This window comes from Gallus gallus, chromosome 4, assembly GCF_016699485.2.
Source record: "Gallus gallus isolate bGalGal1 chromosome 4, bGalGal1.mat.broiler.GRCg7b, whole genome shotgun sequence".
Classification (NCBI taxonomy): domain Eukaryota; kingdom Metazoa; phylum Chordata; class Aves; order Galliformes; family Phasianidae; genus Gallus; species Gallus gallus.
In genome coordinates, this window is record NC_052535.1 from 55765232 (window position 1) to 55792877 (window position 27646).

At 40.4% G+C, this 27646-nt stretch overlaps 1 protein-coding gene across 9 annotated transcripts in view; it reads right to left on the bottom strand.

Moving 5' to 3' along the window:
• Positions 1–363: 363 nt before the first annotated feature.
• The window catches only part of UGT8 (UDP glycosyltransferase 8), a 46708-nt gene continuing 19425 nt past the window's right edge, over positions 364–27646 (bottom strand). For all 9 annotated transcript variants that reach the window (XM_046939823.1, NM_204204.2, XM_046939826.1 and 6 more), the window contains 5 exons: positions 26735–27558; positions 9019–9161; positions 6595–6671; positions 4297–4516; positions 364–2675 (listed from right to left, as the gene is read on the bottom strand). In XM_046939823.1, coding sequence (XP_046795779.1) covers positions 2324–2675; positions 4297–4516; positions 6595–6671; positions 9019–9161; positions 26735–27556 — 1614 coding nt within the window. In that variant the 5' untranslated portion in view covers positions 27557–27558 and the 3' untranslated portion in view covers positions 364–2323. The remainder of the gene's footprint in view (positions 2676–4296; positions 4517–6594; positions 6672–9018; positions 9162–26734; positions 27559–27646) is intronic.

The following is a 27646-nucleotide window of genomic DNA, read 5'->3' on the forward strand; positions in this document are numbered from 1 at the left end:
TTGAAACGTGTTCAGAGAGAGTATTTCAGAAACAACCATCTCATCTCTTGTATTACTGCTTTTTGGTTTTGCTTCTAAAGAAACAAATTTAATGTGTACAACACCAGAAGAGTTCACACTCAAGCTGACCTAAAGAACTCTGGTTAAGCACTCACTCTTCCAATTGATCCAACAGTCCCAGAGGAAATACTTCTATGTTCTACAGATAATAATGTTTGACTTCAAATATATGTCATGCATCACTGCATATACTGAAAACAAGAAATCTGTATCTCCATAGTCATTCACATAAACACACACACACACGCACTGGGTACTTCAAAATAGCATCCATGTGAATAAAAATATGCTTCCAACAACAGATTTTCTCTATTAAATTCATGTTTATTGCTTAAGTTTTATCACAGTGGAGATTAAATTACGCTTAATCATCCGGTCAGTGCTTTTGTACCTTCAATGCAAAAAAAAAAAAAACATTTAAACCAAGTCATTCATACACTCGAAGTCTTACTACCATCCCACCATTCATCGCCTCCTTGTGTTCCTTTAGTTGACACAAACTGTAAGATTGTAAAAAGGTATAGCTAATAGGCTTATTTATAACACCATTTTCTTCAAGTATTCAGAATGCAGTACAAGTAACTGTACCGCGTATTAGAAAGATATCTGTATTGTTATTTATTGCTATAGGATAGAGGCTCCTGATGGAATGGTAATGAAATATTGCATCACTGTGTATGAGGATGATCTCAGCACTCTGTTATCGTCACAACTCTTCCCATGTTAGTGAACAACACTAAGTAAAATGGGTTTCCTTCTTTCCTCTTCCAGGCATGGGAATTCAAACTACAAATAAATAAAGCATACACTCACAACGTGTGTAGTGCAAATTCCAAGTAAACAGAATGACATGGAAATAAATGCATAGTTGCCAACTCCGGTTTGGCAGGGCCATGCTGATTTCGCCGCTAGGTGCCCTGCCTCCCTGCCCTGGGTTTGTACTGCACCACCACAGGGTTCCCATGTCAGCTGCAGTGATTGAAAGAGATTGTTGCAGGGAGGGTCCGGAGCTGGGGACAGGAGGCACAGCTGCCCCACACTTTGCACCGGCCCGGCTGCGCTCTGTGTCGTGCCTCCCACTGAGTCTTAAACCGGAGGTTGGTGCCTCCCAGCAGGCAGCCTCCTGCCCCATGGTCTCAGAAGGGACATTGGCAACTATGGGAAGTACGGATTGCGCGGCCCAGACTAAGAGAAGGTAATAGTTTCTCAGATACAACCATTGAAAGAGAACATCTACAACATTGTGAATTAGAAAAAAACAAAACAAAACAAAAAAAACAACAGAAAAATAATGCAAATTAATAGGAAGGACATTCATCTTTTAGCATTTTCTTGTTTGTTTCTTAAATCCCAAATAACAGTTCGATTCTGCACTGCTTTGGGCCATCACAAAACCTTCTGCATTAAGCACAGGGGTGGATATTTTTTTGTTTTGTTTCATTTATTTCAATTATGCAAATCTACTTCCCACACAGCCGTATTTAAACTGAAATAGAATTCCCTAACATTTTCATGGCATAAATTACACATGTAGAGAAAGGCAACAAATACAATTTTGTATAAATTAAAAATTAAGACTTATTGTAGACTTGCTCACTACTCTTTTCTCTAAAGCACTGGTAGTGAGCAGAAGAGTCATGCAGCTTACCAGAAAACATAGTATACATTTTTGCCATTTTTCTTCAGTGCTTATTTTAAGAATTTTTTTTTTTAATGTCTGTGTTCTCAGTTTGCAACTTCCTATTTCTTGCACAAGCATCGGGAATTATTGTTTGTTTTTTTTTTTTAAACAGCATTCTTATACATATTGAGCCTTCAACATATGAAACACAGAGCTAGCACTAAGTTCTCTCAGCTAAAGATGGATATAATAATAAAAAAATAAAAGGAAAAAAAAACTCTGCAAATAAAAAGAGACCTTTCCTCATTTGGGACACACATTTAGCTTTTAAAAAACTGAAAATTCATAAATATGGTCATCATATAACTTTAGAGGATTAAGGCTTCTAAAAACTTCAGTGCCAAAATAACCTTTCTGCATCAGTATTAAGAATAAAATATTTCCATTTTAGGTTGTGCTTGGTTGTTTTTTTTCTTTTTTTTTTTTTAAATATGTTCCTTAGTTCCATAGAATTTTGTCACATATTATTACATACTGAAGGGGAGTGTTAGAACTGCTTATTGATGTTTTAAGTAGTTGTTAGACTAAGTTACAGCGATAAAACTCAATTACTTTACATGAGGGGTTGGCTCATTTCACCTTTTATTCATGCTTAATGTGGCCATTTCTTCTATGCTTGCCATTTGGTATCCCGTTCTGGTAATGTCCATTAACAGTGCTATGTTCATCATTTGACCAAATATGTTTGCCTTGTTTGCGGATAAATTTTGTTAGCTTGGCCAAACTATAATAAAATAAGGCAGCACCCACTAATACAACAAAGGCAATATCCAGTAAGAAATACTGATATAGAGAGATGCTGTAAACAGCGGCACGTAGATGTTGCGCTCCGTTGTGACGGAGGATGTAGTTAATCCAGTACACAGTCCGGTTAACAGGATGACCAGGTTGGTCTTTGTGAATTTCAGACAGCCTCTGAGCCCGTTGCCTGTAGCTGTATGAAAGAGACGAAGAAAACGGAATAAGGTAAAAACCATAGCCAGTGCTGAGCAATGCAAGTCTTCGCAAACACATAAATACACACAAGAGATCAAAAGGCGTCCTACTGCAGGACCCTCCCATTAAACCACATACAGAGGAATATACACAAGACATAATCTCTTTACATCTTTCATTACAGCTCACTGACAACGAATTATCAAAAATATAGAACCACGGGTGACTGAAGGCTGAAATCCACCCTTCAGCAGCAGGCCTGCAGAAGGGATGAAGTGTCAATCCAATCTGCTCTCAGGCAGGAATCCTATCTAATCCCAAGTGAATGGATTTGCCCTTCCCGCTCCAAGTGGCAACATACTCCAACATGCCACTCATGCTATGGTGCAACTAAGTTATTAGAGAAAAAGGACAAACTGAGAAACTCAGTTTTAGCTGTGTACTTCCTCTTCTGTCCAGAATTCAGCCTAAAACTGATTTTTCATAATGGGCTACCCCTCCATCAGGAGAGGATCACATTAAATTCCTTCCCATCCCAGAGCTGCAGGGTCAACAGGTTATTTGAGCAAAACTTGCCTTAATACTAGGGATAATTATACAAGAGAAAGCTGGGGCAACTCATGCTACTGAGATTTCTTTAGCAATACTCCTCTTCACCAAGCTTCTGCTGCTAACGAGCTCATTTCTTACAGATTTCTCCTTTTCCAAGGCAAGTGCTACTTAAAAGACTTTTTTCCAATAAAAGCAAGAAACATTGTGATCACTGTACTCCAAAACTTCTATTAACTTCAGACAAGAAGAACTGAGCTGAGTCATTCTTTTTCATCCAGAGACAGTCTGCACATCCCAAGTGTTTAAACTGACTCTCCTCAGACTTTGGTATTTCTGAGTAAATTCATTTGATGAAACTAAAAAAAGTTATGAAACCTAGTTCATGAACTTGTACTGTATTGCATTTGAATGACAAAAAAAATTACAAGAAGAGGCTGGTGCCCTCATGTAATATCATGTGTTGCAATGACAATGCTCTAATCAGTGTGAATGACCTTCCCAACTCTAAGATCCGTGTTAGAGATATATTCTTTCCGTCCAGAAAATAATTTTCCTTTTTTTTTTTTTTTCTTTTTTCCAAAAATCAAATCATGGGTCTTTAGAAGTCACTTTTTGTGTACCACCATATTTTCAGCTACAAGCCAAATGCAGCACCGTACAACAGTACGGGTATGCTTTCCTCAGGCCTCCCTAGGGAGCCTAACAGACAGACTGCTAAATATGTGACTGTAGTGTAATCAAAACACAAAAAAAGAGAAGCTGGCTTGGCAGCAAAAAGTCAGTCAGTCTAGGTTTGTTTCTGTAACCTTCTTGTTTTACCCATGGCAAACGTCACAGCCACAGAAAAACAAATGAGATGCGAGCTTCGGTATGCTGATCAACAAGCTTGGCATCTATACAGAAATATGGTCAGTTGAGTAATCCTGTGAAATGGGAACAACTATCCAAAGACTTGCCACTGCCATGCATACAAGTAAACACACATTTTTTCCCTTGCATGAAGGCACTGTATCTAATCCATAACAATAAATTAAAATAAAAGTAAGAAACAATCACTCATTCCATACCTTGGATCATTAATAACTTTTTCTAGTGCTTCATACAATTCACTCTCAGTGACAGTCTTCCAGTTCAACAATATTCCCATGCCTTTGGCCTGCACTCGGGTCATAGTATCGTAATGGTCTCCGAAAAGGGGAATTCCCACCACTGGGACCCCATGGTACATGGTTTCAAAAATGCTGTTCAAACCACCATGACTAAGAAAAGCTTTTATGTTAGGGTGACCTGGAAATATAAGAGGTATGAACACACACACAAAAAAAATTACATCTCCTTAAGCATTATTGAAGCAACTGGTTACAATACATTTATCAATGGATTCCTATAGCTCCACTTCAGGAAAGTAGAATGAATGCCATTTTTTTCTAAAGTTCCCACCTACTTAAACCCACTCTGCAGAAATTTTGCATGCATTACTTTATTTCATTATACATGAACAGAGATGAAACAGCCAGTATGAATTAAAATTATCATGTCTGAATTGTCTAAAATTACAGAAGTCACTCCAAAAGTAATGCTTCCGTATTTCCATGAAAACTACAACAGATGCACAGAGCACAACACCAGTTGATACAGCAAATTTTCAGATACAAAACACTATTTTTCAATACTGTCATCACCATTAGCTGATTTGTTTCAATGAACTGACTGAGATGCTCCTCATTTTATGATGTGATAACAGAGTATGGCTGTACTGAATATGGCAATATGACTTGTCTTTTCATGTCATTGCTCCCCACTGCTGAAATGCATCTCCCACGGCCTCACTGTGCTAACAGCCACTGTTCGGTCTCCAGAAATGTTCAGCAAGTGTTGATGAACGCAAATGGGTGCCATTTTGTCTGCAGGGAGGAATTTAATTCCACATTTCTACTTCATATATACTTTCATGTCAGACACCGTCCTGTAAGATTGCCCCTCTGCTGCCATTTGTTGCACGGCAACAAAACACAGCAGAACATTGGTCAGAAGGTTCAACCTCTACTGTCACACCACATCTGCCTCTGACATTGTGGGCCAACATAAAAGATCAGGAGGCATTACTTTCAGAGCAGTCCTCTTATTAATGGAGTAACCAATACACTATCTATTCCTGAGTAACTGCAGTTGGTGACTGCAGTTTAATATTACTGGTATTTATCAGTTTAATATTACAAATGAATGACAGAAAGAACACTTTTCCGTATTATTCCTATGAAAGACAAGCTATTTAATGACAGGAAAACTGATGTTGCATTCTCTGAAGCTTTACGTGCCTTATTTCAGGCTAGCAAGATACAGCAATAATGACAGCAATATACTCCCCTACTGCTATGCAATGGAGAAATGAGAGTGCCTCAGCACAATTTAGTAACCAAAAATATCTACCTGGTTCAGAAGTCATTTGCCTAATAACTACATTACAATAACTACTCTGGTTGACGTGAATGTACATTGACGCACACACATTCTTAATGTTTTCATCAGTGCTCATCATAGTACCATTTATTGTGCAAATGCACAAATATCTAGGTGTCCCAGAGACAGTCATAAGCATTCTGCAGACCCTAGGATCCAATGAATTCAGCTGCACTTCAGCACAGGAGGAAGGGAAAGAAAAAGTGAATACATACACTCTAATTACATAAATTTTACTAAAAGTTGAAGGAAGACCAAGCTTTATCGCTCCATTCAAGAACTCAGAAAATCTCAGGATAGTTAAACAGAAAGATCAGTATCAACTTGCAACACATCCCCAATTTCTGTTAAGGATTTCATTGGAAAATTTTAAAAATACATGTATCAGTAACATTAAGAATAAACATGTCAGTATGTTCAGTGCCTAAAGACTTGGCATAATGTGAACAAATTCTGTATGTTCGGTTTCTTCCATGAATAGTCCACTTAAGTCCATACCACAGCTCCTTCACTACCGAGAAGTTAAATGTTATAGTCACCAAATCCCTAAAACAGCTAATTCTGGAAAATTCCCATTTATCTTTTATAATTTTTTTTTTTAACTGCATACATTGCATTGCACACGAGACTTTTCACAACGTTCCCATTTAGTACGTCAGACAGACTTGGGAATGACTGTGGCCTTCCATACAACTGACTGAAGAAAAAAAAACGTTGTTAACACCAGATAAAGAGCATTAACATCAGAAAGAATGTTTCATTTCATCATCAAGGCACTGTGAAGAATGTTATTTTCTTGCTCTATGACTTCTATTACTATGACTGCTATTTGAATAAAATACTGTTGTAAGAGCAAACTGAATTTCAGTGAGAATAAACAATATATCGTAATTATAGATACTCACCAAGAAGGTCGTTTTGTGGTAACCATTCTATAAGCTTTGTATTGTTTCCTAGATTCCTTGGTTTGTTTCCTGAAAACCTAAAGCGATAAAATCAAATTGAAGCTACATTATTATATGGGCAAACTCTAAACAGAGAATCAAACCAAATGATCCAGCTTTCTAATTACACTGGGATACTGTTTACTCACCATTACAAGAAAACAAATGCTATAAGAGTATAATTAGGAATAATTTCAACTTTTTTCATCATTCATTTCCTTATAATCTGGCTCAAAATGCGATGTCTTCTATTTGAATAATGGCAATACAACTATTTTTAAAAGCATATTGTAGGTTGTACCACTGTGAGTGGAAGAAAGTTTTATAATCTTTCTGTGATTCTGAGTTTGATGCTCTACTGAAGACTCCGATTAATACTACATGAGTCACTCTACTGAGAACACCACATGAGCACATAAACAGTAGGCCCTACTACCAACATAAGGCATTCCCATTCAGTTGGTAAGTTTCCAACAGCTCTTAAGAACTGCCAGCATCTCATTTTAAAAGAAATTACTAGTACAAGGAAAGGAAAGGGTGACAGGGCAGATTACGAGGCAAGAAGCTACTGAAGGAAAGGTTGGGATCAGACTGTAGAACAGCTGCATTTTGGTTACTTCATTGACTGCCCGAAATCTAGTGACAATGTCTTGCTCACCTGAGTGAGTTTGTTGGGCAAGTTTAATTAACAGAATACAACCTTTAAATACAAACTGATCTGTGCGTCACATACTGGTTATATTTAATTTGCATATGTTCTAAACTGAAAAAGAAGAGGGAAAAGAGTAACAGTGACTTTAATTTTTTTTTTTCCTGACAGCCCCAGAAGAGAGCTGTCAGAAAAAAGGACTTAGAAGTATCCTGGTCATTAAAGAACATTAGAACTGTAACTACGTAAGGAACTACCTAGATATTCCCAATTAAGTAAACCAAGAAGCTTGCATATTCCATACGTTGAAAAATAAACTAAACAAATTTCCTGACCTTATATAAAAGCAAGTAAACCACAAATCTCATCCTGGTTTTGGTGCTAAACAGTACCACATAACCAGAAGAAAATTAAGAACTATATGGATTTCCTTGATTTGGCATCCTGACATAAGACTGTCAAACGGTACTATCATTCCCATACTCAGAAACATCTAGCACAAAAACTGCCTGCTTCCAACACAGATCAGAAGTCAATAATCTGAAAAGCAGAAAATCACAAAGTGAAACTGGACTCTATTTCATATTTAGGTGTCTCATTAAAGAACTCAAATTCCCACTGATGTGATGGAAAGCCACTTGCTTAGCCCTCCCAAAGGCCCTGTCTCACACCTAAATATCTTCCCATCCCAGGAAGTATGATGGAAAGAAATAGGAGTTAGGTCCCTGTTGAGGGACTTTTTGGATAAAGGACTGAAAATAGAACAAACAAGAACCAAGAACAAAAACAACACTGGTAAGAAGTGTTTGTGAAATAAAAAATAAATGTGAATAAAAAATAAATAACAGGAAGCTTCAACTGAAATTGTTATTTTTGCATTCAAAAAAATCCCCAAGAAAATATATTAATAGATTCCTTATTTACTAGAGAAAGTAGATACCTCCTACAGTAAGAAATCCAGCAGAAACACGATAAAAGCACAGCGCAATACAAAAAGCAGTAAGATCAATTGAGACGAATTACAAGCCAAGCACCACTGCAGTCTTCATAAAGAAGAAAGAGCAGTGGTTCACATTCAACCCTCTAAATTATACTCCAACGTGACGAAGCACGTAAAAAAGAGCAGACTAAGAACTGTTGTTCCTCAATTTTGACATTAAGTTTAGAGAGCTGCTCACGATGTTTTTACTGTAACAAAAAAATCTTATTATTCTTTCTTCTGCAGATATTTCCTCCACTGATTCCACACCGAGAACAACAATTCAGAGGAACAATTATCAGAGTCCATGTTTCCATAAGATAGGGGGGAAGGAAGTAGGATATAAGAGGAAAGCTGGTGGGTGAGGGGAAAGCAAGCCTTGAATCCTTCATGGGACTAGATAAGGAGAATTACGCACTCACTCTCTACAGTGGCTTCTTGATTAGAAGTGACACAACTAAGTTACAAATGTTACAACCTCTTACACTCTTCACTGTCCTCAATCCTAGGATATAAATTCCTATATAAAATCCTAGGATATAAATATATGACCTATGCTTTATCCTGCCACAAAATCATTGTTCATTCTTATTGCCAGAGGACTGTAACGCTTCTACAAAGAGTATCTTTCAAAAGAGTCAGGTTCTCTGTGTCACCCAGACTGATTTCAGATTCTGCATTAGATGCAATACTAAAGATGGCACAATAGGAAATGACTGTGCTTTCAATTACCCCAAGTACGTGTCATTGCACTTACCTCCAAATAACTCGCTGCGGCAGTCTTGCCAGAGCACGTGCTAACTTGTTTGCAACGTCTTCTGACAGATATTTCACTCCAGCTCCAAACGACACGAGGACAAAGCCATTTTCATTAGCACCGTTCACCCATGTTTGGAGATCCTGTTGAAGTAAAGTTTATGTCGAACACTTAGAAACACAGGTAATCAACAGACACATTAAATAAGCACTGCTTAGCACAAGCATTTTCTAGTCCCTCGTTACTTCACAGGTTAAGTTTCAACAGCCATAAATACTTTGGAAATTATTAAGTGCAATGTTTGAGAATACATGGTATAGACTATGAACATCAAAATTCTTCCCGGTTTGCTCAACTAACCTCCTGAGGTGATTATTTAACCTCTTAGTTGGCACACTCACATGTCAAAAACAAACAAGAAAGACTACAAAAAACACTTGGTATTTTCATACAGCAAAATATAGGTAGATGTGTCTTGAAGTATCATCCCCGACATAAAATACAGGAAAAAAAATAAAAGAAGAAAGTCAGGGACTCAATTATGCCATCTCCAGAATTTAAAAAAAAAAAAAGATAGTACACAATAAAGGTTATTTTTATTTAATTTATATAAAAATAATAAAACAACTTGGCAGAAGCCAGAGCCTTCAAAAAACACCTCTCAGCACCAGGGTGCTGCAGCCCTCAGTCCAAAGGGAGGCAAAGCAGGCACGAGGAGTGTCTCAGAGGAGCAGTCTGAGAGCATCATTCCTAGGCGTCAAGATGACATGCCGGAGTGTGCTGTGACACCCACTCCTTTCAGTCAGGAGTTAAAATGGCTGTCCAGTACAATGACAGAGACTTCATGTATCAAGGAGAAGGCACAGCCTAGCACCTCCAAGTGACTGTGGTTACTGCTGAAATCATGGGTGGTTTTCATTGGAACTGAAGAAATCAGCAAGCCAGAGATGCGGCCTGAGCCCATCTAGCACAGGAGACTTCAGAGCTGGTTCATTTACCCACAGCCCGAGCTCTGCTAGCTGTAACTTGCAAAGAAAAGAGGAAAGAAATACACCAATATCCACACAGTTCTACTATTCAGATCCACACGTGTATTGCTCAAGGTCCACTCCTAACACGTGAGTACCTGAAGATGCACTTTGCTGTGCCAATGTCATCGCCACCTCCTAGATGTGAGGGAGAGGAAGGTGGCAGCAATGCAGCTGCTCTGTGGCATGCTCTGAGGCATTCCACACACATCTCCAGAAGACCACAAAGGTTTGTGAGCACTGCCTGATGTGCTGAACTCAGCCTCAGCTCTGTACTTCAGACACAAGCATCCAAAACGCTGGCTATCTGGCTGCTGTTGGCCACACAGGCCCTGAGGCAGATCTCTGAGTGGCAGCCAAACACTACTGCAGGATATATCTGGAAACAGCTGTGCCTGTGAGGAGAGCAAAGCAAGGCCTGCACCAGTGGTACCAGCTCCCAAGCAAACCCACACCAAGTGCTGCTGGGCACCTTCAAGGTGTCACTGTACTAAAAACCTCCCTGCACTGGGTCCAGCCACATCCCCAGCTAGTGTGGCAGGCAGCTAACAGTTAAGTTACAAAGGAGACAGCAAAACCTGAGCCTCAGGGCTGACTCTGTGGCAGTGTGGTTTATATAACTGGTAAAAACGCAAGCCAGCAGATGCACCTACCCAACGCTAGCAGCTCTCTGCAAAGTCAGAAGAAAAAACATCTGAGAGCATCAGATGGAGCAGAGCTGCAAGCTAAACAAGTCTCAAACACAAGAGCAATGTCATCAGGCTTTGAAAAGAAAACACAGAAAGATGTAAAAGGTCCACCGTACCACTGCTTGTGGAAACAAATTCAATTTCTGATTTCCAGTACAACTGTTTACAGTGGAAACTAGACAGTTATCCCACTGACTTACAGATGGCAGCGTGCCAGTACCTTATTTTTCCCAGGATTGGTTTAACTCCATTATCATCCAATCAAAATGTAAGGCTGCTCAGCAATAGGAAATGAGTAAAAGGAAAATTAAGTGCCCTGTTCACAATGTGCCCCTTGTCCTGGCAATAAATAGCAGGCTAGACAGCAATGGGGCAATGCTGCGCTATCGTATCTGGGCACAAAACCACAAAAGCTATCACAAAAACCAGCAGGCATAACAAAGAACCATACATCAGACACTAGTCCCTGTTGTGCACTGGAAAAAGGGATTTCCATTTTCTCTAGAATCCATGCTTCATTTTTCTTCCTCTTTTTCCAGTGCCCTTTCTTCTCCATTTTTTTTCCTATGTCTGCAGAGGGAAGGGGAATAAGGGTAAAGGAGGGGGAAGTGTCTGCAACCTGCCTCGAAACTGAATCATTTATTATTGCCTACACTTTTGGCAGAGAAGTTTCCAGCTGGTTTTGTGATTTATTTCAAGTTTGTCCTTGAATTTTACTTAAAGACCTGAGGCATGCTCCAAAAGTAATTATATTATATTCACTTAGTGGTTCAACTACTTACACCTTGAACTACTTCCTATCTGTTCTTTAAAGTTAAATAGAAGGAAAAAAAAAGTGAGCTCAATGATTTTCTTTCAGAAAAATCAATCACATACCATACTCTCAATGATGTATCTGTGCCCATTTGCAATACACGATCATGTTATACTCCAAGAACTAAAGGCACCTGTTGTGAAACCCTGTGTGTCTTGTGTTCCCTTCCATAAGCATGATGCAATTTCTTTCTTAGTATGTATTTTCCATACAACTAATCATTCGAGCTGAAGTATCTCGTGGCATTACAAATGTAAGGCTCAAGAAGCCAGTGAGGGGAGGCATTCTGTTGTCCTCATACTTGCAAACAAGGAAGAACTGGCCATGAATGTGAAGGTCAAGGGCAGACCTGGCTGCAGTTATTAGAGGCAGTTGTTCAGGATACTGAGAGGACAAGGATGGATCTCCAGAACTTCAATAGAGCTGACTTTGGCCTTTACAGGGATCTGCTTGGAAAATAGGTGCAATAAAGTCCTGGAGAGAAAAGGGGGGCTCAGGAGCGCTGGCTGATATTCAAAAGCATCATCTCCTCCAGCTCAAGTCCAGCTGAAAACATTTACTTAAAAAACAAACAAAAAAAACACCACAATTGCTGGCACTGCTGCTGAAACCCTTCTCACTCACTATGTTAAGTCCTATCTACCACGACTTGGTCAGATATGTGGTTTCTACTTGAAATTAGCCTGCTGTAACTCAAATATGGCTCCCAAGACTACTGCTATTTCTCTCCATCATGCTCAATTACAAATTCTGTGATACTTCACAGCTTTGTGATGGATTCACGTAATTCAAATGATACATCATTATGTACACATGGAAAAGGTGTGTAATATTTCCTCGCAATGACATTTCCAAAACAGTATCCAATAATTTCCACGTGTAACAAATAGCTATTAAGCATGAAGAATTTTACATAGGAGGGAAACAAGAAATGAACTTTACTCTGTACCATGGCAATAGAGTCACTCTACAAGCAGGCTTCTGTATTTTATTATTGTGCAATAGCAAGGCAACCTGTTTTATGTTATTATGGCTCATTTCACAGCCAAACCTTTGTAATCCTTCCCTTTGAAACATGTCCTTGGTGCAACAGAACACAACATGTAATAGATGTACAAACATTATGAAGATACTGACTTTCCATGGAAGAACTTCACATTTTGACAGGCAAGACAAGATCCTGCCATCAGACTCAAACAGAATGAACTCGTTTGCCATTTTAAGTGAAATTATAAAAATTAACAGAATGTGAATACCTTCATTTTGTGTAAATAGCAGCTTTTTGAGTGTTTCCTCTCTTGACGCACTTCTTAAGAGTGGGAACTAATGCACATCTGTAAGCTCTCACAGTGGGATCCAAGCAATTCAAGTTTCCATAAACTTCAGAGGAAGCATACCTGACTTCAACAGCCAGGTCCATGAAAGGAGGTGAAGTGGGGTTTGCCACACTCTGAGCTGCAGAGGTGCAAACCAGCTGTGATCTTACAGGCGTTTAACTGGATAAAGGCAAGTGCAGCAGGTGAGGACCTGTCTCCAAGGGAAACCATCTACATGACTACTGGAGGCTTCCAGACCAGAGGCAGATGATGCCTGCCCAACTCAAATCCAAAACTTAAGAACTTGGAATTTGTCCTTAGGTTCTATTTTAAAACACAAAATTCGACAGGGGCAAAACCGTTCTGAGACAACCTAGAAAAGATCCAGAAGATTCTGAACTCAGTTTATCATATTTTGACACCAACTAGAAGTTCTTCTTCCATTCAAATTTGTCTGCATTTTACTTAAGCCCTACTTCATGCTGGTAGTAAGAGGAATTGCTTGCCTGCCTCCTGATCTGCAGCCTCTTTGCAATCTGCTTCCCCAGAGGGGTGCTGAAATCACCGCTGTGCAGGAGCTGCGGAAAACGAACTGCAGACTTGTCAGAACAAAGGTTCTCCTTGCATATATTTGTATAATTTCTGGCATAACATAGCAATAATTAAATAGGATCACTAAACAGTGCTGAAAAGGCAAGAGTCAGGGTAAAAATGAGGAAATGGAGAACAGGGGAACCAATATTTCCTCTTTGCAAAGCCACGAGTTAGTGATCTGGAGGAGTCTACAAACTCTCAGGTTCCTTTAACTTTCTATACCTATTTCTTGAGACTTTTAAAGATCTAGCAGATCTGAACCTAAGTGAGCAGTGTTAATAAACCTTCGGTTGCAGAATCACTTGAATGTCCTGCTATAATAAGCTGCATCATGGTACAAGGCTCACCATATTTTGTACTTCCCTGTTCTTTATGTAGCCTATAAAATATACAGGTATTAGAATTAAAAAAGCAGAGTACGATCTTGGCACATGAAATAGACTGAATACTTTACCACCTTTATTACTATAGCTATGCACTAAATTCGTGCATACACTTCCCTAATATTTACTTTGCAAAGCACACAGCAATGAGCGATGCAGGATTAGTAGCTCAAAACTTTTGTTTTGCTCTAATCTTGCAAAACCTGAATCACAGAAGAAACTATGCTGATGCAGTAGAACTCTTTCTCCCGCTTAAAATTCCAGCATATCTTACCACTCCATTCTTGAGTTGCCTTTCTGCCTTTTTATTGACTTAGACCATGAGCCCTAGCACTCCAACCATCAGTGTCAAGAGATCAAGAACAGAAACCAGAGAAACCAGCTTTGCATTCATCTGGAGAGAAGGAACACACGCACCAAGTTAGTCACCAGTTACTGAGCTCTTAGGACTGGCAGTCACATAAAAAAAACACTGACCTACACTAGAATTCAATGAAATCACCACTCTGTACACTAAATAGCTTCACAGATAACTAGGCTTACCCAGTGTGAACTTAGTTATTTCTTCTTTTAAGTCCACTTACACTCCTGTCCTCCAGCACATTCTCTCTAATTTAATTATGCACCATATGAAAATAGAGCCAGAGTGAGTCACTGGACCCGCCTTTGTTAAAAACCGTGTTTTTTATTCAGGCAGCATTTTACAGCTCCTCACTTGCAGCACGAAAGCCACTTCATTTTGCCCAGTTTAAGTGACGTTCAGATTCGCTGTAAATTCAGTTTGAGACTAAATCAGGCACGAGAAATATTGCAGTCCTAGCCCAGTCAGCAACTGCTGACATTTCCTTCACTAAGGCAACCTGAACAAGTGACCAGAAGTTTTGAGATACAGACCTTGTTTTCCCCATTCTGGACTAGGAATCAAAGTCCCAGCAGTTCTAACCCCCAAACTGTGAAGAACTTGAGAACAGAAAATATGGCAGTCAGTTCTGAATGTAATTTCAAAAAACTTCCATCAGGCACTTATGTAATTTCCAGTTGAAGAGAAATGTTGGGGGTTTTAATGGTATGATCACTAAAAGAGAAGCTGATGTTAATAATTTAGACACACAGATGCGTACTGGGACTTTCCAGAAGATACAAACAGCTTCTGGGAAAAAACAGAAACAAACAGCGGAAAAATCCAGGACTGGAGAGAGATCCACAGAAAGCACTTCCGTGAGGCGGGCCGCCCTGCCCAGGCTTCCTCAGTGGGCAGCAGAGAGGCTCACACACAGGACAAGCTGGGATGCCTCACTGGACACCACTCCTACGGGGCCACTGGTGCCTCTGCCAGGCACAGCACGAGCGAGGGGGAGCTCAGCTCACATGAAACAGCAGAAGGCTGTCAGGTCAGCTACTCTAGCGAGTGTTTGGTTCTGGGACTGAATTTTGAACTAAATCTTCCAACTGAATGTTGGTTCTCTTCCAACTACAGCTTTGTCTTTTATATACTCAACAAAAGATCATCATCTAATAAATACATTTACTGATTACCATCTTTACTTAAGTGATTAAATTCAACACGTGCAACGGTACAAAAACACTTACATGTGTCCCAATTACAACACTGTGCCAAATCCTGTCAGGTCTGTCTGTCTTCATGTTCACATTCATGAAAACTCGTATTGTTTGGGCAAATCAGGAAAGTCAGGCACTAAAACAGTTTGGGCAAAACAGAGAAGGGACTCTGATGGTGAACCTCCTTTTGAAGTTCCCTACCAGTCGAGTCAGATCTCCGGTTTTCCTTATGATGACTGCCTGATCCTGGTATCACAAGGAGGTACCAAACCACTTTTGATTATATCCCACATAAGATGCTAGTTAAACTCCTATGGGCATCACAAGAAGGTACAGCACTGGCACAGACCAAATAAAAGGCAGTTGGTCAGCATCCCCTTTCTGCTCCCCTCCTTCTGCAGGTAAGAGGCTTTCACGCAGTAACCAACTGGCCTTGTGCCCAATTCACCCCTTTCAGGCATTACACATTTGCTTTTACAGCACTCCCTCGTGTTACTCACATATGCCACACACAGACTACCTGATCAGGCTGCTGCTTTTTCAATGCTAGCAGTATTTATTGCAGTCAGAGCTTAGCACAGGAGCTGCTATTACGACCTTGCCTTGTTCTCTTCTCTGAGTTCAGCTGGCTGTGCACAATCATTTCTCTAAGACACCACATTATGAAGGGTGAGGGATTTTGCATATAGATCGGTCTTTTATTTAAGTTCTCCCTTGTGCCTGCATAGGGAGAATATAAGCACTTATTGATCTACGTTCTTCTATAGGCAGGATGGGGGATGGGGGAAATAAATAAATCAAATAAAATAATCTTTTTACCATTCTCAGACAGGAATGCCATTGTGCCGACCCCACTATGTGAGCTTTGTTCTGTTTGGTTTGCTAATTAGCTATTCTTAGCAGGCTTGGATGCTAAATGCACAGCTGTGACTATAGAGTGAGGACCCAGCTGGCAGTAACCAGTGGTGCCTAATACTGAGCTTTGCTTCAGATAAACAAAGTACACAAGTACAAACATAACCCGGTTTAATAATCGAAGCTTTCCCTGTTCAGCTGCTCGATTCAAATGTGCAATAGCACAAATGTCTGTTCTTTGAAGATGGTTGCAAACCACCACCCTCCAATGGGGAGCACAGGCGCGCTATGCAACTTCTGCTGCAGAACGCTGCTCAGGGCAGACAAAACCAGATCTATTTCAAAATAAATAAATAAAACAGCTCTGTGAAGCGGTCTTTACAAACGAGATAATGGTAAATGAACAGAAAGGTACACAGTTTTTTTTTTTAGTGACAACTTTTCTGACATCTTCTACATCGTACTTTTCTCATAAGTGGTCTTTAAATACTGTATTAATACGTTTTAACTTCATATTTTATTAAAAAAACACTGTGTCAGCAGAGGTAGTTAAAGGCCACGCATGAAGGTCACACCAGAATTAATGCCTCCTATTTGCTTCCATGGAAACCTCAATACATACAAAGAGCACCATAACATTATTTGATAGAGCAAGTTCTTAGCTACAAAACACTATTTTCAACATCATTGCCACCATTAGCTGTGCACTTTCACCTACGGTGAACAAGAGCCTGTGCGCAGCACTGTCTGCACCAGTGGAGGCGACCCACCATCTCTACTGTCACAGCTGAAACGCACCACCTACTGCCTCACTGTGCTCACATGCACAGCCTGGTCTCTAGAAACCTTCAGAAGCCATCAATGTCAGCGGGTGCCATTTTTTCTGCATGGAGGAATTCAACAACTCTTGCCTTCGTGCACGCTTCCATGTCAGACACCATTCTGTCACACTGCACCTCTGCTGCCAATCTGCCACATGGCAACAACATGGAATGGAATACTGGTGGGAAGGTTCAGCCTCTACCGCCATACCACCAACATCCGCTTCTGACGTTGTGGGCCAACATCATAAAATAGGAGACCCTGCTTTCAGAGCAGCACTTACATGCAAATTATATGACCTTTACTGTCACTCAGTAAACAGGGTCCTGTCACATCACCCGAAGGCTACAAAATAATGTGCCCGTCTGGGTAAAGCCAGAGAAGCATCATGACTTTAGGCAAAGCTTGATGTTTGGCTTGACTTGCCATTAGTTCGCCTGTCACTTAACAGCCCATTGCAGTATCTCCAGTGCGGAGCAGAGGACATGAGGCGCTGCCGCGAGCACCAGACTGCAGTGACCGGGACAGCTCGCGGTGCCCTGACTCCACACATCCAGCTGCCAGCTGGCTAAGCCACAGCCCTTGGCTCATCTCCACAACATGCTGAAGGTTATTTTTCAGCTAGCAAAATTCCTGTCTTTTAAAAGCATGCTGGTTCCACTGTATCAGGATCTGCACTGTTCTGTAACACCAGGCTCAGTTCAACTAACACCTGCCATGCTCTTCCCAACAAGAAGAAGATCACTCCTTTGCTTCTCAATTAATCACAGATTCTTTCCTCAGATACAAGTTGCTGCCCATCACCCACTTCTCTATTGGGAACGCAGAACTGAGCTTAATCTTTCAGTTCTGTCCCTCTCTCCTCTCCCTTCATTCTTTCTGTCTGAATTAAAACTGAAACTTCGAAAAACGAAACTGAAAAGGTCATTTTTTATGGCAAATTCTCAATAAGCTTTTTATCTATCTTCCCTAGATACACTGATGCTGGCTGACCTGCACCATGTACCAAGCTGATAAGAAGCTGATATATCTCAGAGTGACTAAGACAATTCCAAAAACAATACTTGAGGTATAAAAGAAAACATATTCAGGTTATAGCATCAGACTCAACTCCTCTATTTCTTGCTGTCTAGAGCTATCTGTAAGATATTCTAACATTCCCAGTCACAAAATAGAACATAACCTCTGAACTGCTTCTTGCAAGGTCTCTGAGCAGCGTTAAGCGCTCCACTGGCACACATTATCTAAGAACTCTGTCGATAACAAAGTGCTCCTCCAATAGAATTAGGCACAGATTCAGCCCTGCTAGAAAACACATTCAGTGTCTTCCTACAGTTTCTCACTAATTTATACACTGCCTGTTTGCCTCATCAAAAACACACTGAAAAGTATGTTTTAAAACACCTCATGAAACTTTTCAATGTCTAGAATGTTGCATTTTATCATCCTTGACCTCTACTGCCTTTTCTTATTTGATGACCAATACCAAAAGAATGTTTAAGAGCATTTAACTTTGAAGAGGAATGAATTTCAAACTCCAAACACCATTACAAAACACAGCACCACAAGCCTTTGTCTTTTGTCTGCCCGCTCTAGAGTTACAGCATATCCAATGAAGCCTCTGAGAACAGTCTACCTAAAACTAGAGGTCAACCAGAAACTGCTGTGCAAGTACTTCCCTGATGCAACACTATTCGTCAAAAATCCATTACTCACCAGGCCTTTGGCAAATGCCCTGGGAAAGCAACCTTGCTTTACAAATGAATGGAAGAAAGGCAGTTGAAAACAAGAAGCTTGCCCTTCAAGAGAGGTTATCAAAATGACTGCATACTGACAGAGCAGCTACAATAATGGCGTCCTTAAATCCAGGGTTCCAATTAAAAATATTGTTGGCACTAACACAGAAGCAGGCTTTTTTTTTTTCCTCTTAAAAAATGAACAAACTACTCATATTCCTAAGTACACCATCCTCTAGAACATGTAAGCATGCACAGAAATAATTATTACATGCAAACCAAGGTTATGGCAAGCCTCCCATAATGTCAGGAGTTGAATATGTAGTAGAAAAGCTGTTTAAGAAGAAGGGTTTTGTTTTTTGTTTTAATACAGATAACTGTTTTTACTTACTCCATCTGTAGGACATTAGGTCAGACTACATTTCAACAACTACAGGGACAAGAAAATTGATGAAAAGCTGAATTTTACATCTAGGCCTTCACACTACAGCTACTGTCCTATAAACTTGTCCGTAAATCTGCACTGTACAGTAATTTAGGCAAGCCATTTCATTCTCCACTGCTCCAGTACAACATCTGCACTCTGCAGATAGCAAGAGAGCCAACTTTAACCTGCAGCTTTGACTTGATAATGACAAGTGGTTACTCACTTCTCGTTCAGGTTGAATAGCTTTTCCCTCTATCCTCTCCTCTCTCTTTTTAAAAATATATGCATGCATATATACATATATATGTGTGTGTGTGTGTGTCGCGTATATATAGGTAGTCAGTCATCAACCCTTCTTTAACAGGCTTAAGATCAGCTGGCTTCTAAGTCTGTGTTTAAGTGGTAGGATCTGTGATCCTTTAATAACCCCCCCCCCCCCCTATTTCCAGCTGGTTGGGGTGATGCAGCTGCTCTTCAGAAGGCCCCACATACTTCCCCAACACCACCTTTGCATAAGCAGTATCAACAGGGATCAAGCATTAGACTGGTCTTCGCTAAAGCAATTCCCTGTTGTCATCTCTCTCCAGACCTCTGATCCCCCAGGGTCTCACAACGCCAGCCAGGATGCAGCACAGGCTGCCAGCACACACCACGGCACAGCAGCTTTCAGCACATAGGCACCAGAGCAACATAAATTGGGACAGCATCAGCCAGGTACCCAAGTGTTTTCGTGACCTAAAAAACCATCACACAGGTGATACACAGATCAGTGTTTTCCTGTCTTCAGAACCTAGGAACTGCTTATCCTGTCACTGGCTACGCAAGATAATTCGGACAATCTTCCCCAAAAGTAGTGGTTTTGTCCAAAGAATTTCTCACTGCCCTGTTCATCTCCCTGGAGAAAGAAAGAAAAGAGTGCACTGCCAGGATTGCTGAGCCAGGCTATGAAATACTTCATTATTTTAGGACGTAAAATATGCTCGCGAATTTCAGTCGTAAATATGCTGAACTTGGACAACAAAAAACCTTCCGTACACCAAGTCTCAGGCACACATGAAGATCCCCTGAAAAGAAGTTTTTAAAGAGCATTATTTGCACAGGTCAGCAATTAACAGCATTATTTGGCTGTTGGATGCCAATGAGAAGCTGAAGACATATTAGTAATTTGCTTAGTGCTCTTCAAAAGATCAGATAAAAACGTCTGAAACCACAATCCTGAAAAGGTTATGCATCCCCTACTCTAAGCTGCTAAAAGAACACTGGGGGCAGTGAAACCATGGGTGACAGTGCCCTTCCTCCTCCCTCAGATGCCACCAACCCCTACAAGTGACCCTGCTGCAGCCTCAGACATTCCACTGCCCTCAAGGATGGCTGTCACCCAAAACCTAACCAGCAGCAGGGCAAATAAATGCCCATGCAGGTTATTAGCTGAACACAATGCATCCGTTTTACCTGAATAACTTTTAAGCAACATTGACACCAGACAAGATTTTTCAAATCAATAACATTAATAATTAGGCTTGCAGCTCTTCAATGTCAGCTCTGAACACCCCTAACTATTCAAACACAGCATTCAAACTGATGCATGTTCCAAATACTGAAGAAAAGACACGCATTTGGTAACAAGATCTTACCTGTCATTTCTCTACATGATGTTAGGAATTGTAACAAGCAGAAATACAACTAGCTCATTAATTGCCCCACATACAGCATTAGTCTGACAAACTTGCACCTGGAACTCACACACATTACCAGAGTAGATGTTATTAATTTGTACACTTCAGTACAAAAATGAATTAGAACATTTTAGATCAGAAAAGCTTTTTATTGCAATAACTTACACTAACCTTTTCTTTCAATAAAGGATAGAGTCAAACCCTTTCTGATGCTTTTAGCTCTGAGAATTTGACTTATGCAACACCCAAGTTCTGGACCTTGCATTCTCCACTTCCATCCCATTCAATCATTTGAGCTAAATAAAAAAAAACATGTTGTATGACTACCTATGAACCAAGAGAACTTGATTTTTGCTGGACAGCACAGAATCACTGATGGCCAAGAACGTGGCCTTCTGTTCCCAGTGTCCTCAGGAGGCTCAATGTTTGCTCATCTGAGTGCTGGATGCCAGCTTACGTACTCAGAGCACCTCCTTCCTAAGCATACTGGAAATACTTAACTTTTCCAAAATGACCCCGGCATCCTCTTCCCTTTCTCTTCCAATACAGGTGCATGCTAAATTACATTTCTTTCCGAATTTGAAATACATCAGTATAGCTGGAATAGATAGTCGTCAACCTAACAATACTGGAGCATCTGAGACTGGAGACCATGACAGGAAAAAGGCATTTTTCTGAGGACCTCAGACGATGTTTCCTTGTGTAGCAGAGGTTCAATAGTCCATGGTAAGAAAGCTGGATTTGGAAACGTATTCCAAGGCTAAAATATGATTATGTAGTGCAGTACAGAATTTATGTAGTGCCCCATAATCTTTGACATCCTTAAAAGGCTTCTGGTCTCCCTAGCTTAATAATAATATACATTTTGAAAAAGCTCCAGAATTGCTTCACATCATCAGAAATCTATTATCAAAAGGAGCTGAGATCTTTTCTCTCAGAACTTAAAAAAAAAAAAAAAGAGATGGGTGCTATGCAACATGCAACAATCTACTGCTACATTTTGCAAGAGCTTACAGAAAGCGTCCTTTAATTTGAATGAAATAAAAATCTGATCTAAGGAATTTCTCCTTACTCCCCCACTAAATTTTAGAGGTAAGTAAATAGAAGTGCCAGCAAATGCTAGTCTAAATAAGCAACTGTCTGCGATACTTGAAAAAAAATGAAACTTTTTAGCAAAGACATTTCAAAGGCATCAATTTGTTATACAGATCTCGATCTATTCAATAGCAAGATTAGATAAGAGATCTTCAGAGAAGAGCGAATAAGTTACTGTAATTACGACTTGATGACAACTGGGACTGAAAGGCTAGCTTTTACTTCTGAAATGTGAGCATTCTGGTTTGCAGTGAAAATTTAGTCTACTCAGGTTAGAAAGAATTAAAAACAAACTGACCTTTGTTTCTCTTTTCATAGCAACAGTAAACAGCATTCAGTGCAAAAGAAGTCCTCAAGATCAGCACTGAAGAAAAGCAGGATATTACAGAGAGGAAGTTATGAAACTTTAAAAGCTGCGCAGATATGAAGAAAGAAAAGCTCAACTCACATTTCAGAGGGCATGCCTGATTTTAGTTTGATTTTTTCCATAGACGCTAATACAGATAACTTCAAGTACAACTGTATCCAAACTGTGGGATTCAATGAACATTCAAGTGTGCCTGTATAACTAATGGATTTAAACAAGTCTTCCAAAACAACGTTTGCTTTCTCTTCCTCCAGCAAAGCTCCTGCTTGTTTTCAGCACCCTTTGCCCCTCCCTCACAACAGAGTTGGCATTTCCCAGCGCTGCTGCCTCCAAGAGCCACCTCATTTCTACCCTTATTCAAGGACGTATCTTATCAGGCTGATTAATGCCTAACTAGGTATCAACCTACTCTCAAGATACAAATGCCACAGTAGAAGTCTCCCCATTGTTTCTTAAAAGGTGTTATAGTAAATGCCACTTTCATCCAGCTTAATAGGATCCCTCTGGAGAAGTGTGATATGAAAGAGGCAAAAGAGCAGTTTACTTTTTAATTGCCACTGTCAGCTAACTAGAAAATGCTCTCAGGTGACACCATGCACTAACAAGTTGAAGTCAGCGATGACCCTCTGAGAGTGATATTTGTTCTGCCTCCAACTTCTAATCCTTTAAGGCTGTGTATTATCCCCGACCAATTCAAAATACACTGTTTTCACAGTTATCTATAGAAACCCTGGACTCTTTGCTATCCATGGGCAAGTTTTTATTCATTTATGTATAATAGGTACAGTCACATTAACAGACTCACTTTTCTCTCTCTCTCTCTCTCTCTTTTTTTTTTCCTGGCACTTCCTCGGGGGGAAAGCAAAAGGCAGATAAGAGGCTGATGTTTTGAGGTGTCGGGGCACACTGCAATCAACCCAAAGTTTGCAGGCTGCACACCACAGCTATGTATGGTAGACCGCAGCTGCAATTACTACAGAGCTCAGCATGCACTAAAACTCATGCCCACTACTTGAAGTAACTGCATGATGCTGCTTTCTAATCTCTGAACAGCAACAAAGACATATCCTACAAGTCCAGTTTCCTCCACATGACGTGTGATGTGCGTAGTGAACAGATTGCTCCCACGGGGACTCCAGGCTGCCCGTACCCAAGCACCATACCAGCACAGCAGGAACATATTTGGCTCTGTACCTACCCTGTGAGTGGTCCAGAAGCTTGGCTACCTTTACTCTGGACATTCGCCAGTGCGTCCCTATGAAACATGTAAAGTAAAGCTGTCCAAAAGGACCCTTATGTTTCCTGTTACACTTCAAGTATCCACGTAAAATAAAACTGCCAGTTCAGCACCCACCAAAAATGCATCTGGTTTACACGTACCAAAAATATTTCACAAACCAAGCCAGCATGAACCATATGGGGGCAACTGTGAGATTTACACAACCATTCCACAAACCTGAATAAAAATATTAACATAGATTAAACAAAGCAAAGAGAGAATTAGGTCCCCTCCTCTTCTGTGACATGGACATTCAGTACTTTCTGCTATGTACTACTTTAAAAACGTTACAACTTTCCTTTGAAGACATTATAGGGAAAGGCCAGGTGCAAGGTCTGAGCACAACAAAGCTACAGTGCCCACCTGAATCAAACAGCAGAAGTACTGTGGCTGTTCAAAAGGCCCTGACCTTTGTTTTCCTAATGGACTGTTCCACTACTACTCCACTCCTTTTCTTTTTAAGGCCTTATTACCTGAAAACTAGAGCTTTTCAGTTTCATTTTGGAATTGTGATAGTTGCTAAGGAGAACAACAATATTTTCTTTCTTTTTCCATAGTACAAGCAGCAGGCCCTGGAGCTCCAGAGGGGACACCTGGCCCCAGGAATAGCAGGCTGGATACCCCCACCTGAAGGCCAGCACTCCCAAGAAAAGGCTTGGCACCTCCCCCTGCAGCCTAAGGGATCAAGAGCCTGCTGCAGTTTTATGAAGAAGATTTGGTATTGCATTGTGTGTGAATTTCAACTTGGAAACACAGACTACTTTTTCCCTAGAACTTCTCCAGCTAACAAAGCAGACGAGGCCTACACACAGACAGCTGTCACCAGCCACACATCCCTCCTTCTCATAATCACCATCTTCTGAGCAGCACCAGCCCTGTGGCTTAAAGTCAGCTCCTGAGGCAGCATCCTTTTCAGGTCAGCATCCGCAAGTGAAGCAGCTCTGCAGCAGATTAGCATTCATTATTCCAGAGTAAAATTTTTTTTAACCTTCTGGAATGGTCTGTTTTCTGTGTGTGTATATACAGGTGTATAAACACTGTCATACATGCATATGCATATCCGTCAAGCAAAAGAGGAAAATAAAACTGTTCCTTTCACTTTCTTCCATTTCATTTTATAGAAAAGAAAATATCTACTTGCTTTGGTGACTGTTAGGCTATTACCTTGAAGACCAATCCATGGAGATCAAAAGCCAGTGCTAGTACAGTACCCAAATTCATCGTGCAACAGAAAGATATTTTTCTTCTTACAGAACAATAAAATATCAGTTTGGAAAATGAACAAACAGAAATTCAATCCAGCCAGCAAGGTCTTCCTGGGAAGACTATGGCTGCACTTTGTTAAGACAGAAAAAGACTACCTTTAGTCTGTTTTCTTAGGATATGTTTGTACGCGCACTAGTCAGACACTTTCTAAACATAAACATCTATATATGGGTGGAGTATATCAAAAGAAGTGCTGTTTTGTTAACTTACAAAAGTAACAGGTGAGCTGTTACGGGAACCATCATCAAATAAAAGCCACGTAAAAATATCATGTTCCTTAACCTAAACTTTTTCACCCCAAACAATGACAGAATGCACTTGTATCCTTCTGTGACATTACGAAGAGATATAGGCAGTGACAGTGCCATAAGTGGAGACACAGTATTACCCTAAAACAGAACTCTTTTTGCAAGGTCTGTCTGCTATCTCCAGCAGCTCCTTACTCCTGAATTCTCATTAGAGCGTTTATCTTTCCTGTGCAAGTTAGGCTACCTACAGAAACATCCTAATCTGTGCTGACATTAGACAGCCAGGCTACTTGCAAGCCTTTGTGAGGACGCATCAGAAAGTAGAATACCATCAGACAAGCTCTAGCATGTTCAGAAAGCCCTGGCAAGTGCTTGCTCTAATCCAGCTCAAGTACATTTACAGCTGAGCTGGACAGGAGGGAAATAAAGGAATTGGTACAGCATTCCAAACCCTGCAGCATAAAGCAGAGAATTGTCAGATATTTCCCAAGTTGATGAAAAAGCGCATCGTTAGGTCAGAACACTGACGGTGTAAGGAAGAAAAAACAGCCTTCCAAGGCTATTTCTCAAGGGGAAAAAAAATAATAATAATAATTAAGAAAAAAAGATTAAAAGCAGACCTGGTAGGTTTCATGCAAAAAGCACAAGTAGTGAAGTCTGAATGAGACATTTTTAGAAGCAGCCAAGTTTTGTTGAGTGCTAGAGCTCTACCTACCTATGTCTATTACTAGTCATCTCCAATTCAAGATCAATTTGTTTATGTACAAAAGCAGACGTGTAAGTGACATGATTTTCTATGAAATTTTGTTCTGCCTGCCCACTCACTATTGTGTTGCTCAACAAAGGCATTCTTGGCTATCAGGTATCAAGACCACATGGTACACTGAATTAATCAAGCTTAATTATTAATCTATGCAGTCAGGATTTCCGGAGTCAATCCATCCACGCTATTACCATGTCAGCCTGAAACTCGGTACCTGATGGTAAACGAGTGCACTGTAAAAATCTGTACCTGAATACAGCCCTGGTGTTTATTATGGCAACTCAGAAAATCTCCATGTGATCACCTTTACACATTTTATTCACGTACACCTAGTTTTAAAGCCATTTTTACCTACCAAACCAAAGGAAGCAAACTCCATAAAAACATTAATACCATGAAATTAAAGATGGCATAACCTATCAATAGGCTTAGTTAAGTATAAGCTTATTCACCTGTTCATTCCTGTTTTAATCCACATTTGGTTAAAAGTCACCGATGTAATTTTCAAAGTAGTGTGCACTGCTTTTTTCCTCTACCGTACAATTAAGCACTTAACTCCAAAGAAGAATACTTCCTGCAACCTCAAAAGTCTCATTCTGAGTTTGCATCTCGGTTTCTCTCCCTGCCTCAAGCCAATTCCAGTTACTTCAAGGGTATATTCCACTGAGCAGCAACAAATCAAGTTTTAAAATTTCAAGATACTAGATCCCACTTGAAATTCACTGCTTAAAAACCGTCACTCATCATATGAGGTCAAACAGGTACCGCAGAAATTACTTTAAGCTCAGCAAACCTTACTTCTGGCAGAGGGCTGGCCGGTTTGGTTAGGATTCCTCCCACATAAACAACATTCGGTAGCGTTGGTCTTGGAAACTCCAGCGCTATATCAGTACAAAGCATCCACAGGCTGGATCCGTGAACCAAGTCATACATAGATCGTTCTGGCAGAACCTTGTGTTTCTGCATTATCCTTTCATATTTTGGCAGAACCAAAAAGCTGACTCCAAATCTTGAAATAACATACACAAAAGTATTTTTCATCCTCTCAAATAGGTTCATGCGATCTGTAAGTAGTGAGTTAAATTCTGGAACATAAGAGAGGGGAGCTGGAGCACCCACTTCTGCTGGGTACCAGAGGCCAGTGGAAAAGACGGCATACTTAACCCCTAAAAGGTGAGCTATAACAAATCCACACATCTCATTGGGATCTACCAGGAGCAGGTCAAATTTTTCCTGTTTCAGGGCATGCATGAGGTTTTGGTTGCCAACAATCATGTCACAGTTCTTCGAATAGTGGTCCAGGATGTCGAACAGTTCCAGGGCCGTCAGTCTCCCAGAGAAGATACTCCTCATCTTGGACTGGAGAAAGTCATCCGATGTGCTGCTGTTAAAGATCCCTGGGTAGCGCTTAAGTCTATAGTGATTAGATGGAGGAATCTCTCTGCCCTCAGAGAGGAGAAACACTGTCTGGTGACCTTGGTCATGCAAGGCTGAGGCCAGAGTCTTGAAAATATAAAGATGGCTTTCAAACATAATTGGCGGCACAACAACAATTTTGGCAGCCCTCGCTATCCCAACAGCGCTCCACAGGAGGATGAAAACTGAAGTGTACGGCTTCATAGCTGAAATGAGAAACAAGAGCATTACATCAGCAGACAGGTTGGTATTTTACCTGGAAATTAAAAAAGAAAAAAAAAAAAAGAGAGTTAC